This window comes from Pectinophora gossypiella, chromosome 17 (genome assembly GCF_024362695.1).
Source record: "Pectinophora gossypiella chromosome 17, ilPecGoss1.1, whole genome shotgun sequence".
Taxonomy (NCBI): domain Eukaryota; kingdom Metazoa; phylum Arthropoda; class Insecta; order Lepidoptera; family Gelechiidae; genus Pectinophora; species Pectinophora gossypiella.
The window spans coordinates 7,541,303-7,556,972 of record NC_065420.1 but is presented as its reverse complement, the minus strand read 5'-3'; the positions used below and the strand labels follow the sequence as shown (position 1 = coordinate 7,556,972).

General features: G+C 36.4%; 2 protein-coding genes across 2 annotated transcripts; one reads left to right on the top strand and one right to left on the bottom strand.

Moving 5' to 3' along the window:
• Positions 1–9,269: 9,269 nt before the first annotated feature.
• Positions 9,270–11,470, top strand: LOC126374369 (uncharacterized). The gene is made up of 2 exons (XM_050020983.1): positions 9,270–9,656; positions 9,923–11,470. The coding sequence occupies exon 2, from the start codon at positions 9,929–9,931 to the stop codon at positions 11,399–11,401; it is 1,473 nt and encodes a 490-aa protein (XP_049876940.1). The 5' UTR covers positions 9,270–9,656; positions 9,923–9,928; the 3' UTR covers positions 11,402–11,470.
• Positions 11,471–11,826: 356 nt separating this feature from the next.
• Positions 11,827–13,576, bottom strand: LOC126374501 (uncharacterized). Its single transcript, XM_050021177.1, has 3 exons — positions 13,423–13,576; positions 12,599–12,873; positions 11,827–12,002 (listed from the first exon to the last, which is right to left on the bottom strand). The coding sequence occupies exons 1-3, from the start codon at positions 13,423–13,425 to the stop codon at positions 11,948–11,950; spliced, it is 333 nt and encodes a 110-aa protein (XP_049877134.1). The 5' UTR covers positions 13,426–13,576; the 3' UTR covers positions 11,827–11,947.
• Between the last annotated feature and the right edge of the window lie 2,094 nt (positions 13,577–15,670).

Genomic DNA, 15,670 nt, shown 5'->3' with positions numbered 1-15,670 from the left:
ACGCTTTTTTTGTTGAGAAGTGTATTTATAATGTGTGCGTTTCATTAGTGCACTTTGCAAAACGTTTGATCATATCCAAAATTCAAATTAGCTATCGATTTGGATGAATAGAAATACAGAAATTACGTACTAGAAATAACCGTCTTGTGCTTGTGACAATTTGGTTTTAAAAGAAGTACGGAAAATAAAGATAAAAGTGTGTAAAGGAACCATTGATGTACATAATATGTTACTATTGAGCGGAATACTTGATGGTCGATCGATGAGAGACGTAGCTATAAAAGTGCGATTTTCTCATTTTTTTTTTTTTTTTTTTTTTTTTTTTTTTTTTTTTTTTTTGACGTGACTTATTGTAGATTTGCCGCAGATGGCATTAACTACTTGGCCGGACAAATGGGGAGCGCTGAAGGCTCTCACCCGGTACAACGTTTAAGACAACAGGCCTGAGGGTGCCCAGTTGGGCGCGAACCTCGGCTCAGGGCGTCGTCTGAGAGGAAAAATATTTGAAAGAATTAATCGACCCTAGTGGGTCGATAGCGATAAGCGCTGAATGAGGGAAATCGTCGACCACGCCGGCGGGGTCGGTATCGGGGACCTGAAGTGTTTGGTGTCGCGAGCTGATTGGCTGCAACGATTTTCTCAAAAACCTATATACTTACTCAGTTCTATAGGATGTAAAATGTAACACCTCAATATAAGTATGATGACCATACAAAGCACTATTTATCATTCGTCTTAGTACTTCACAATAACTTAATTATCACTTTTGTTGTCCATAATATAAATAAAACGTATCACGTTATTTTTCGCATCAGTCGTCGTTGTGATTTGGAGAATGGCGAATCCTTCATTATTTTTTATTTTACTGATTATTATCAAAGTGGGCAGCGCAAGGTTAATAGATGGGTTATTTTTGAACCCGGAAGTGTTGAAAATTGGCCACACTCAGATACACCAAGGGAACGACTACGTGGACTATAGCCCAGACAGTTCTAAAGGGATTTTAATACAAGTCCCAGACAGTAATGTGATCATTGATGTGCCTGGGGACGAAAGGACGGTGATAGAAGTTGAGAAGATTACTTTGGATGATGGAAGCGTGCAGGAGAATATCAACGTTGAAAGACCAGCGGCGCCCAGTGTGGTGTATGAAGCTATTCCTCAAGAAGTCGACTAATAAAATATGATAGAGTTTATATAAATCTAAGGGTATTTTTCTATATTGAAATTAAATAAATGATGTAATCTTTATATTTTTACTTATTCGAACCTGCTTACTTCAAACATGAATATGTGATTCTGGCGTTCCGATTACTCATAGAGACGTCCTATCAGCTCGCGACAGCAAACTGCAGGACCCCGATATCGACCCTGCTGTCATGGTTGACGTTTTCCCATAGTAATTATGATAAGTCCTGAGCCGAGGTTCGTGCCACCTGGGCACCTCCATGCTTGTTGTCATTAAATTTTGTACCGGATGAGAGCCCTCAACACTTTTCATTAGTCCGGCCAAGTATTCGGCTATTCCAGAGGCTTTTAGACTACAATATACCTCGCCAGTTAATATTTTTTTATTTGTTTAGTATGTAAATTTAGAAAAGAAATTAGACAAAGGAGTCTCCTAAATACGGCACATATAAATATCATTTATTTCGAATGCTAAACTATAAATAAAGGAAATAAACACAAAAAGTATTTGATTTACATTTTATTGTATTAAAAAAGAATAAATATGTACATAGAAATACTTAAATAACTAATGTGTAAATACTATTAAAAACAACGAGCATCAAAAATATTTGAGCACACTTGGTGGTCTTAAAATTTTTGGCCTGTATTAATATGCTTTTTTTTAAAGAACGTTTAGTGCCCTGTGCCGAGGTTTTTCTTGCAGCTTCTTTTCCCAGGCTATACAGGTTGTTAGAAGCTGCAGTAGTTTTAGTCGGATGTGACGTTCGTTGTGTAAAATTTGCCGATTCAAAGTGTAGCTATGTTACCTATCGAATAAAGATATTTTTGAATTTGAATACTTATGGTATTTTAATTATAGGTTAATAGTAGGTAATTCTTAAATTCAAGGTTCTTTTTGTAGAATAATTCCTTCCTTCACACCTTTGTTACCTAACGACTGTCAAATGAAGTTATCCGAGCCAAGTGGGTAGGAACTTGATCTTGCGACCAGCTAGGCCTGACAAGCCGTTTTCATACTGTAGCCCTTCAAGGTTTGCCAGTAAGTCGTTGCTCGGGTTGTCACCCCTCAGAGCTGATCGCTTCGCAATCTTGTGTTCTGCTTCCTTCGTCGTGGCGTCGGACTTGGGTTCTTCAGACGTTTCCGTAGACGTAGTTCCTTGAGCCTTTGGGTCTTCTGCAAGTGCAATCACTGGAATAGTTTCTACGACTTCTAGTACTTCAACCAGCGCGACATCACTGCCTGTGGTAGTGGTCTCCGCTTCATCAGGGACTGGCGCAGCGATGGCGGTGGCGAACAACGCGAGCGAGAGAAGGAGCACCAACGAGGAAGCCATGGTCTTAGCGGGCTTCAAGTAACTTCTCCGCGGAATAATAAACTCCCGAAACTTGCTTTTGATTCTGTGTCTTCCGATAATGTTTATGAAAATGCGACACTCGCATAGTTTTTATACTAACCCGCCGGTGCTTAATTGTGCTAACAAACACTTCCAGAAATGGTTTCATTGACGCATTCAGCCCTGCTAATGTTTTTAGACAACATTTTCAATAACATAATGACCATGAATGTGTTTTGTTGGGGATTATACTAAAAATCATTGCAAAACTGTTTGTCTAGTAAACATAATCTGTGAGTAAGTTGTAACAAATAAATACTCGTGAGACATCTGTTAGACTAGACTCATTGATGAGTAACGCCTTGAATAGTTATGGGGAATACATGCGACATATTTTTATTAATTACTTATGTTTAAATACATATCATGACATTGAAGGCATGTCCGGCTGATATAGCCGAATCCCCCAGTTAGCTACTGGTGGAAGTTTCGAATTGCACTACTTTTCTTACTAAATCTAGAGAATAAGATAAGCTATTCAATTATTATGCAATTTTGAGTTTCTAACTAAACTCAACAACATAACTTGCATCTGTTGACAATACAATACAAAAACTCTTTATTGCCCTTAAATCATTAATCAGGGGTGACTTGCATCTTTGTCGCCACAGTTTTTGACGTAAAAAATATTAATAACAGTTCACGCTAGATAAATCTACTGGGTGATATGATACTTCACAAATCATCTTTTTCGGAATAACAAAAACTTATCTACTTAAATTATAAATTCAAACGCTTAGGGTGTTGAAATAATTCTCGTGTTACTACGAATGCCTTTATCTACACTACCTATAGCTTAAAATAAAAATAATATATACTACACCGTAAAGAATGATGTCCTTCTGCAATGAATAGCCTAAAACATTTTATACAGTTATAAAGGATATAGGTATATCTGAGTATTTTCAAAACGTGTTATAACGACTTCACGCGTCTAAGGTTTCGTGACACGGTTTGGTTCTGCATGGGTATGCATAAATCACAAGGAAAACATGCAGGTAGTAGGTACGTGTAAATTACGTATAATTAATCATTCATAAAGGGGTCAATGTTGTCGTGCATTTCCACCGGTTCACCCTTGGGCATGCTTTGCGTGACAACTAAAGGGTGCTTTGGGTAATTCCTATGTGTCATCATATATTACGTCGAAAATTCTTATTTACGGAACTTTTATATTAAAACGTATCGACGAGAAAGACTTATAAGACGGAACACTGACAAATAAACTGATGTGGTCTCCTCTCGTGTGGTTTGTGAGACCTACCTTATTCAACCCTGGTGTCAGGGTTACTATTGAGCCCCCAAAGGTCTCTGACATGGTTCATATAACGACTACCTAATCCTATATGCTTTAAGTAAATAGTAGCCAGGAACGACTACATAATGTGCCGTCGGAAGCAAGGACCATCTTACTTTTGGACAATCGGTTGATCAGTCTACAATGGAAACGTTCGCAATAATGCTTGCTGCTCACAGCGCAACACTCCTGCGCCGTAGCACCCTTGTTCCGCTTTCCCGACCGTGTGCATCAAGTTTTAATCCGGATTCGTGCTCAGAACGCAATTATCCCTATAAAAATATTTACAGTTTTAATATTCACTAGGTACCTACCTAACAGCCTCCGTGGTCTAGTGGTTAGAGCGTTATTAGGGTCACCTGGAGTTTCGGGTTCGATTCCCGATGGGGACATTGTCGAAATCACTTTGTGAGACTGTCCTTTGTTTGGTAAGGACTTTTCAGGCTTGAATCACCTGATTGTCCGAAAAAGTAAGATGATTCCGTGCTTCGGAGGGCACGTTAAGCCGTTGGTCCCGGCTATTAGCCGTAAAAACACCTCCACCAACCCACATTGGAGCAGCGTAGTGGAGTTTACTCCATACCCGCTCCGGTTGATTGAGTGGAGGCCTGTGCCCAGCAATGGGACGTAGGTATATAGGCTGTTTATGTATGTATGTAGGAACCTACCTACCTCTGTCGAATAATATGATTTTCAGAGACAATTTTGATATCCGAATCTATCCCACAATTGAAGTGACACTACTTATCATAGACTTATTCATCTTTGCGTTGACAATAGGTACCTACCTACTTAATTGTTTCACAACTATTTCCCAGGTAGCACAAAATTGCTGCATAAGCGCTGAACAAGTGCTGGTTAAGAATATCAATGCTGTATGACGGTATTTAAATTGGCTGTATTAAAGCTGAAAAAGCGCTTTTTCAGCCAAAAAGGGCCCCAAATTAACCAGCCTTTGGTATTATAATGGCTGAAAATAGGCTGTGGTTTACGTTAATAAAGGTTTAATTAAAGCAGCAATAAACACTTTCGAAACGTTTCATTCTGTTTAAGATTACCATATCCAGCGCTTGCGCAGCTTTTGACGTACCCGGTATCCAATTGAAACGTTTTTTTCAGCTTTCCATATAAAAATATTTAATATTTTTAAATTTTTAACGACAGAAGAATAAGTTTCTATTCAACAGCGACATGGCACCCATTTTTAATTAAAATATTACTGCTTCGAGTTACGGTAACTTGAACCAGTGATTATTATAATAAGTTCAGATTGCGAATGCAACTTTATCGTGTAGTATATACTAATTTATAACTAATAATTGATGCGCCCTTAGAATTATTTAATTATATTGAAAGAAATGTGTAGATAAGTTTCGAGTGAAAAAGCTTTTGGTAAAATTTTACTTGTAATCATATATAATACCCTTTTATGAACGTACTTTAAGTTGAAACATAGTTATTATGTGAAATAAATGTGTAGTTTTGAAGAATTTAGGATTTAAAATTTGATACAAACTGTATTTTTTTGAGGTTAGTTATGGCGTCCATAAAGTATCAGCTTAAGTCGTTGAAAAAATATCTTGTGATTCTATTTGCTGAAAAGAATACCAATAATCAGCCACAGGCTGCTTATGTTCTGCATAAGATACTTTCAATTACACTTTTAGTTTTTACAAGGTTTTGGGGTACGCAGTTCTAATGACTAATGAGGTATATCGTATTTCAGCAACTACTTTATGCAGCATATTAGGGCTCCTTTGGCGAATAATAAAAACCGTTAAACCGGTATTATCTATCTATATTATATATATATACAGGGTGTTAGTGACATCGTAATGAATACTCAGGGGGATGATTCAGACCATGATTCTGAGTTAATATCAAGTGGAATTTTTCGTCGCAAAATTCATGATTTTTTTTAGTTTTTTTTAAATTATTTTCAATTCTACGTATAATTTTGTGATGAAAAATTCCACTTGATATTAACTCAGAATAATCAGCTGAATCATCCCCCTCAGTATTCGTTACGATGTCACTTACACCCCACACAAGTACATACGGTAGCCATACAAGTAGGTATGGGTGTTAGTGACACCGTAACGAATACTGAGGGGGATGGTTCAGACCATGATTCTGAGTTGATATCAAGTGGAATTTTCAGTCTGAATATTCCTGAAAATTTTTGTGTTTTTTTAATTATTTTCTATTCCATACTTTTGCGACGGAAAATTCCACTTGATATCATCTCAGAATCATGGCCTCAATCACCCCTCAAAGTTTTCGTTACGATGTCACTAACACCCTGTATAAAATCCTTTGTCCTGAATGGCGGATCAGAGCCCAAACCGGAGTCATCAAGAGCAACAAGTTCCATAAGGGTTTACCGGAATGTGATGATCTTTATAAAAGTACGCATAAATGACACTACGTTTCTACAAGAATTATAAGCCACTTGTAAAATTACACAAAACAGCTTTGCAATCCAAGCTGTTAAAATATACGACTCGATACACTTTTACAGCTTCAGGAGTAATTAAATTATACTTTAACGTATTTTAAGCAGCTGCAGGCTGTTTAAAGTATTTATTTTACAGCTTTAACCAGAAGTCTGTTTATTGGTTTCAAAATAGACCACAAGTAGTGTAAAAGCTTGATAAAAGATGCCTTCACCAGCTTTAAGCGTTAGAACACCACTGGGCCGTACCGTTAACCAGCTGCCGTTATAAAAGAATACTTTTCAGCCATTCAACAGCAAAAAACGTTATAAAACACTAACTATGAACTCGTATGCAGTCCACAGCTTAATTACGTATTTTAGATGTACCTTTTACCAACCATTGATTAACTAACTTATTTCAAAGTTTCATAACAGCCTATGGAAGCTAAAAAATCCATTAAACATCTTATATAACACTTTTACACTTAAATAAGAGGCAGGTTCGACATTTAATCAGCCAGTGTGCTACCTGGGTTGTTTGTGTTTTTAGTAATAAGTACCTTAAATGGTATTTTTAGGGGTCTTGTGATAAGGTGCTAAGTGATTTTGTTATTATTTTTATCATCCATATTTGGCGTCAGTTATCACCTCATGTGCGTCAAGGTTCGTGTAGACGTGCAGTGTATTTTTGTGGCATATGACAATAACGATTTGGCCAGACACATAGAGAGCGCTGAGGGTTCCCACTCTATACAAAATTTAAGACAACTTGCCTGGTGGTGGCGACGTGTAGTATGACACATAGACTTTGAAGGTTAGATATTCCTTGGGATAAAAGGGAGATCCACATTTATAAATTCAAATCCAAAATATCTTTATTCAGTCGGTAACATAGTTATACTTTGAATCGACATTGTTTACATAACGCGTTCGTTATGTAAAAAATTAAAACTTCTGCAGCTTCTCACAACCTGTATATCCGGGAAAAAGAAGTTGCAAGGAAAACCGCACAAGGCCCTAAAAGTTATTTTAAAAATAAACATAAAATGTTGTTAAGTATACAATTTAGAAATTTAACTGCCATATATCACTTCTCAGGCACTTAAAATCCTATGCATTCATATCTTCTGGATAATCACTAATCTTATAATAATCTTTTTTACAAAGTTTCTGTTTAATTACTGTCATTTAAAACTGTTCAAAGGTAAACTCTGAATGTCAATGTGTATGAGTGACAAAAAGTCGACCTCACTTGCACAAATGCACATTCTGCTGAAACCTGAAACCAAATGATTAATCAATCAACCAGATCATGTACGATAGGATAAACAGTTAACTTTATTGATTGGCTGTAAAACGTTTGCAGCATAATATCAAAAAAATATGATTCACGTCTAAAACAACATTATAGGCAGATGTAATTATTAAATATAACCTTATAAGGTTCAGTACGATCTACTCTGAACCGGCGGCGTGCGTGTACGAAACGATTGATGAATGTGGAGGAAGCAAGAGAAGTGTGTCAGGATCGAAGCAAATGGAATGTCATAGTTCTGCTTATCCCGGTGGGATATAGGTATGAGTTTATGTATGTATGTATGTATAATCTTACTGCGGGTAAGATTCCGAGTTGTACATACATACATACATAAACTCACGCCCGTAATCCCAAATGAGGTGGGCAGAGCCACAAGTAATCAAAGACAACTTGCAGCCACTGTTGATACGAAGTTGAGTCGAAGCCGAGTTGTTTTCTACAAAAAACTATAAACTCTACAACAAACACTACTAATAAGTTATATTACTTTATTACATGACGTGTCCACATAGTTGCCATTAATTTATAAGCTAGAACTCTACAACAAAACGAATGTTTTGTGTCATTCTGATTGAGGCGCGCCCTGTTAATAAATGATATGCATTTGAATATCAAACAACACATTAAACTGTCTAAGTTTTTATATTTTATATTTACGGATATGAGATGGTGATTTTGCTAATAAAAAAGTAAATGATTCATTTATTTATCGCCTGTAGAACGCAGAACCACTGTTGATACATCGTGCCTGTGTTCTGTCTTTACAAATAATAATGGCTTCAATGTGTACTTTTTCAATCAATATAATGTTTTATGCAATCATTGTTTTATTTAAAAGGCGTGTTAGGCGGGTTTGAGATATAGTTTGAGAAGTGAAGCAAAATAGGATCGATCAATCATGCGTTCAATGTTCTTTGTCGTCGCGTCGCTGGCGCTGCTAGCGTATTGCGTCTGCGCACCAACAGCGGAGGAGGTGATCGAGCACATTCCACCAAAACAAGAGCAAACACCGTCAGCTACAGGAAAAGAAGATGCGAAATCTGGTGCTTTGGCCGTCGATGTGGCTTCTGAACCGAAGGTATCGAGGAGTCGCCGTGAAGTAGGGGGACAAGAGAGTGACTTGCTGCCGGGTGCGAAGGATGTTGACGCGTCGCCGTTCGGAGAGACGTCTCAGCTCGAGGGCCGCGGTCGCATCAGGGTCCTGCCTGCCTTCCTGGGTTAAACAGCCGTCGACAAGTATATTTTTGCCGAACTTAAACTTGCTAAGTAGGTAGTTTATTCACCGACTTCAAGACGTTTATAGTTTGGCGTAATCAAGATAACGGATACCAGAGCATTCAATTGAGTTTTTTTGTTATAACTGACCACTGAATAAGCCTGTATGTATAGAATTTAAATTACATAATGATTATTTTGAAAAAATAAACGTAGTTTTTAAGGGATATTTGTGTTTTACTAGTGTCTGGTGTTAAAATCTTATTAAGAAAATTGTTTACATCTAACGATTATGACATTGATATGTTAATCTTGTAAACATTTGCGTTAATTGATTTATGATACTTAATACCTACTGATTAACGAATGCAAATAAGTACCTCGGTTTCACACATATAAAAGTAAAATGTTACTGTTTTCTCCGTAGAAGATTTTATAAACATGAAGTCACTAGTACTTATGTTTGTAATATTTGCAATTTCTAAAAATAGTATATCCCTAAACCTTGTTCGGATACAAGATGTTTTGGACGATGAACATGTCATCATACCCAATGATGAATATCATCCAGTAATAAATATGGAAAAAGTTGACGTTGAAAAAAGAAATAAAAGAGCTCTACCGGTTGAAGATGTAAATATTACAGAAGATGAAGTGTTTGAGACTGCAGAGAGCAACAATTACGTGTATCGACCGCTTTTCGTATACAGAAAAATCGAACATAGCAAAAGGAGAATCAATATGTTTAACGCTTTTGCTGGATAGTTGAAAATAAAATAAACATTGGCGAATAACTTTTACAAGGTAAGTCAATAAAATAATAATTGGCGAAATTGGCAATTTGAGTTAAATAATGGAGCTTGTTAAAATTATATCGCTTTTGCAAATTATAACAGTTTCACCATTTGGTGGTTCGACTTTGATAAATAACGTCGTCCAGTTATCAAAATGGACCCCAACCGACTGAGTGTAATCCTCAGTGTTGTTTTTCTTAGCGTGAGTATAGACTTAAAAAAGAAAATAGATTTTCTTGGTGGTCCCATTCCAATTTTGTTTTATTATTATTACAGATAATTATGACTTCAGGCGGAATCGCACCGTCTCAAGATTTTAAAGACAAGAACAATTCGAAATTAAGTGTCGAAAAACTAGCAAACAGCCCGTACAAATCTTTCAAGCATTTAGATAGTAGCATATTTAAAACAAGCAAAAACGTCACTCAAAATCAACAAACAGAAGAAACTCTTTATCAAATATCAAAGGATTTGGTTTCAGCTATATTGTCTAAACTAGAAATACAAGATAAAATTACAAGAATTACTAGAGAAGCTCTCGAAGCACCGGGTAAAAACAAAGGCATTACCGCGATAGAGACAAGGCGCATCCTAGATTTTATTTCGAGAACCTTATCTGGCCACATTTTGAGTATCACCAGAGCTTCTACTGAGCCAGAATTACATCGGTTGGTTTATGGGCTAGGACAAATTGCCGCTGAAGTTTCCATTGTGTCGGCCTTAAAAGATATTACTTATGCTACAGCATTGTCGAAGAAACAATCTGTGGATTTGTCCTTAAAAAGAAAGAAGAGAGCCATTAATACTACTCCAGAGACCACTGTTCCTCCCGAGCCTTTGCCTGTACCAACAGCATTCAGTATACTTTTAAATAAAACATATTCAGCGGTATCGACCGTAACTACTTCAGAAAAACCTACTAAGACCAGTGTTCTTGTACAAAATATGCCATTTTCGATCATTTCCAGAAATGAAAGGAAACCTGTCCATGTCTTGGCTCCAAAGAAATACTCACATCCTCCCGCAAAGGGTTTCCTAAATCAAACAGTTTTAGATGCAGAAAATGTTGATCCTGAAACAAATAAAACTGAAGCAATTTTAATGGAAAAGGCGGTTAATGGTACACATTACGTTACTGTAGACACACAAACATTAGATACACAAGAACTGAACGCTCCAGGTCTTATGGACGATTGGGTAGAACAGAAAGACAATGCTTATAAATCAGCCTTAAACGCAGATGTAGCAGCAGATATCGAAATTGATCAGCCCGAATCATTTGAAGATGATGCTGTAAATGAAAAGAAAGCTAAGCAGAAGTTAGAGAGATTAGAAGTAAAGGCCAAAAAGGCGATTCTTTATGCTGGAGACGTGGCTTACTTGGCCGCTGCTAGCGTGGTTGCGATGAGGCGAGCTTTAACTGCTTCAATTGAAGTACAGATGTCAGTGAAGTATGCCAAGAATGGTATGTCGAATCACCAAGATTTGATGATGAATTTGGCAAAGACGGCAGCCCAACAAGCTGGAAAAGAAGCAAAGAGTGCGACGTCAAAGTCTCTAGCTAGTGAGCGAGTTATAAAGCTTGCTTTGAAGTATACAGCACAATCTCATGGAGCTAAATTGAATCATGTTGCAAATAGGATTGTGATGGATACATTGTCACTAGCTACGCTTGCCAAGTCTATGGCGTTTGTGTCTTCTGACATTGCTATAAACTCACTCTACCAGGCCACTGATGTTAAGCCTCCATCATAATCAACTTATAATTTAAATCTAATAGATCTGCAATTTGATTATTTGAATAAAATGTGTTGCTTTTTGATACATCGTATATTTCTGAATTAGTCGTAATAAATTAATATGTTTTTTTTTTTTGGTTAAGTAGGTGTTTTGGTTGTGTATGACATTTCGTTTTACTTTATTTATCAATTTTGCAATATCAAATATGTGGAGTCTATTACCATAATCGTTAAAATGGTAGAACGATGTTACAATGCAAGATTTACAACTTAAAGCCGAAGAGTCACACCCATTTGCAAATATTTCACATCAGTAGGGTCGTGTTTAGGGAAAAACGAGTCCAAATTAATTATCTGTGGCAAATAAATTCAATGATTTTGTTTTTGTTAGGTTCTTTTTTTAAAAAAGTGTTTTGTTATGGAAGAAATAATACCAGTGCATAATTTTATCTTAAATTTTAATAATACTTTTACAATCTAGGTGTGTTTAAACACAGCACCGCGCTGGGATGAGTTAAGAAGTTCTCCAGTTCGCGTGTTGATTCAGATCTTATGAGATTATTTACCACCAGGAGTTCCAGTATGAGTAGACAGATGGGTAGGAATAGTAGTATACTCTGGAATAAAACAAAAAAAAAGTTTAATACCTATTCATAATCTTAATTTTGATCTGTAGGGTTAACACTTATAAGAAGTGGATCTGTCAATTACCTAATAATTTAGTGCAAGTATTATGCACTCGTGCACATATTATGATTATGATTAAATCTCACATGTAAAGTAGTAATTTTAAGTATCTGCCATGGAATATACTATTCTCTATTTATATAGTTATCTAAAGAGTTAATAGCACTTTGTCCTACGTGAGCCATGTAGATATTTGTTCAACTTATGTACCTGACCTATTTACAATATAAATTATACCATATTGTATTGTTTATAAAAGTTGTTAAAAGTGTTGTTTAGGAATTGTATTAGATTAATTGAGTTGAGATACTCGTAATTATTTGAGTAGGTACTAAAAATATCTATTGAAAGCCATGCGATATTGAAATACCTAATCGTTTTAAAATTGTAAATGTTATCCACTACTACTGCGTAATTTAATCTCAGTATTACACTTCCAATGTACGTTTAGGGTTCTTCACCAATAGTTTACGGGGTTTATCAAGTATCTACGTAAGTAAAAAGCTTTTAATAAGAAAAGACTTACCTAGGCCTGTAGTATGATCTGGCGTAGTAGACGGGGTAGTAGGACCTACGAAACCAGAAGGAGCTGTCAGTCTTCAAGTCGGACTCGGCCTTGCCTTCAGGGGGTCCCTGTGGCGGTGACAGTGCTTGTAGGACGGGGGCCCCAATACCCGCATTGGGATCCGAGACAGGCTGAGGAGGACCCACAGGGGCTCCTGCCGGGGGAGCCAATTCCTCCTCCGCAGGGTAAGCCAAGCAGGCTCCCGCAAACATCAGGATCATCGCGAATTTGGCAACCTGGAGAAATATCAATACTCGAATACATTAACTCTTCATTGCAAACAGATAAGAACGAAACTAGTACGAAAAGGACAAAAGAAGTTCTATAGGTTGCATTATTGCTAAATAACACTTTCTTCCAGGCAACCTTACCGAGCAGCCTTTTTAGATTTCGTACTTTACGTACATTGTCCATTTTTCATTCGATTGTTCGATATTCTAATTGAGCGTGAAGTGAAGGCAGGCCCAGGATGATAAGTAGCATAAAACTTCAAGTTGTATTCATCTCTGAACACATACGTGTACGTTTCTATACAGAAACTTAATAGATTAATTGTGTATAATAAACAAAGTAAGTATAAACCTATATACTTGTATACATTTATATAACAAATCTGTTTTATTTCTAGGGAACAGACTACCGTCAGCACACTGAGTTAGGAAACCTGGTGGATTACTATCTATCGCTTATATATTGAAATTACCAATACAGTGCATTTATATTTATGACATTATATTTTATTTATTTATTTAGAAAATAAACACTTAGTAAAGTGTTTTACTTACCATTGTGGTAAATAACTTCAAGCGTAGGTAAGCGTTGTAAGCGTTGGTGAAGCTTCTTCGTTGGAAGGTTCTGATCTGCCAATCCTTGGACGGTGGCCAGAATATATACAAGGCTAAGGAGACTCGAGTGACAGGGACAACAAGCAAAATAAACTATCTCCGTCTTTGTCAGGGTTTTCCTGACCTAACGAGATCACCTCTGCCGGTCATTCCAGGCGACAGTTATGTCAAACCTGTTAGTTTGTTTACAAGATTCTTAAATTTTTGTAATATTCGCCTATCATGCCGACGTCATATGTGTTATGTTGCATATAATGTCATAAATAACGGCGTGGGATACTATCTTCTTTTTATGTGTCTAATGTCCATAGAGCGTTCGCGAAGCCGAACGACCGTGTAGGTAGTTTCTAGTGCTGTTGTTGGACATGTTGGACCACTAACCCGCAGTGGTATGCTTCATACCCGTCTCCGATTGATGAGGCTTCTGTCTAATAATAGGATATGTTTATCTTTTTCTTCAACATGTCGTTCTGTCTTCAATCATGCCAACTAATTGGGGTTTTGGCACAACTAATTGTTCTGTGTCTATGAATTTCGTTCGAAATATTTGTTATTCGTTTGTTGTTTGTCTTGCGTTGGATGCACCTCTGATTACCCCAATTGGAATTTAGTCGTGAGCTTATGATGTTATTGTAGAAGTATATAATTAATTTTTTTTCGTATTCATCTTAGAAGGTCTATCAGAAGGTGTGCAGGATACCTAACTTATGTAGGAACTTCTAATAGCCCATTTCATTTCATGGCATCCTATCCGGAAGGCGTTTGAAAGTTCGATTCTCCACAATGATCAACTTTGGAACGTTAAAGTTTGCATCATTCTCTGTAAAATGATTAATTGAGTTACTTGTGAATATTATAATCGCAATAGGAATGAAATACGGACAAACGGGACTTTCGTTAATGGAATCTTTGAATTTCAAATCTCAGAGGAGTATAAAGCATTTTATGCAGACTCAAAACACATTATAAAAAGACATTACAGAAAGAGAGATTAAGGCGGGTTCGATAAATTTTATACGAATATAAAATGTATTTCTATTTGTTCTAAGTATTTATAGAAAGATTTATATAGATAGGCACCATACACGCCAATAAGCTTTGGGGCCTGGGTAGAGCTAAGAAGACAAAGTATGAGGAACCTTATGGTGACAGCGTATCAGCCCGTCGCCCGATGCCATAAATCGGCTAAATGAATATAGGTAAATTCCATAATGTTGGAGAGAGAACATGATCTTTTACAGTACAGATAATTAAGGAGTAGATCAAATTCTATGTTCAGAGAACTATTTACAGCTCAAGATTTATCCTTACCATGTACGATGATGATGATAAAAAAATAGACGTTATATATTGGATGCCGAATAAAAAATACAAATATAAGGTTATATTTTTTTACCTGCTCTGCCCCTTATGTTGCCACGCAATAATTTATAATGACAATTCTTTTATTTATGATGAAAATTTAAATTGGGTGTTTGTTTGTTGCACAATTTTTGCTACCTCGATTAAGATACTGAAATCAGTGAAAAAGTGAAATTGTTGAGAGGGTGGGAAAATTCTGTACACGAGTAGGTAGTACCTATAGGAGGTACCTATATACACGGTAATCGTCATATTCTTGTCATACATGTCAATTTGCTGCTGCCGAGTTTCCCAAGTCTATTTCTTGTACCTAAAAAGTTGGTGGGTGTGTGCCATACGATATATTACGATAGATACGGATATCTAGCACACCGTTAAAAGTTCACCGTTATTTTTGATACGACATTTTGGCGTCTCAAAAAACTTGGTAGAGGAAAAGGCATTCTGTATCATTTATAACTATAGCTGTTCTATCGAAAAAATAATACATTCCAAAATTTGATGAATGGGTATATGTATGTAAGTATTTATATTTCTATTTTATTTTAATTATTTAATTTACTTTTATTTGTTTTTTTTTTATTTATTTATAGTATTTATTATTTTATACAAGATGTTGCACTGTCCCGCACCAAATTGTAATAATGTTTCCTATCCACTGGTTGCCTGGAAGAAATTGCTGCTTAGCAATAAGGCCGCCAGATTGTACTGTATCTATCATCATCTGTGTTAATTTGTTTTGTATGTTGTGTGCAATAAAGTACATTTGATTTGATTTGATTTGATGAATGATGACAAAACGCAGTACCTATTACAATTTGACATT

Bases quoted from the DNA above. Each gene is read 5' to 3' on its own strand.
- LOC126374369 (XM_050020983.1), top strand. From the start codon at position 9,929: ATGACTTCAGGCGGAATCGCACCGTCTCAAGATTTTAAAGACAAGAAC.
- LOC126374501 (XM_050021177.1), bottom strand. The intron at 12,003-12,598 runs GTAAGTCTTTTC...GTTTTATTCCAG, and splicing joins AGATCATACTACAGGCCTAG to AGTATACTACTATTCCTACC.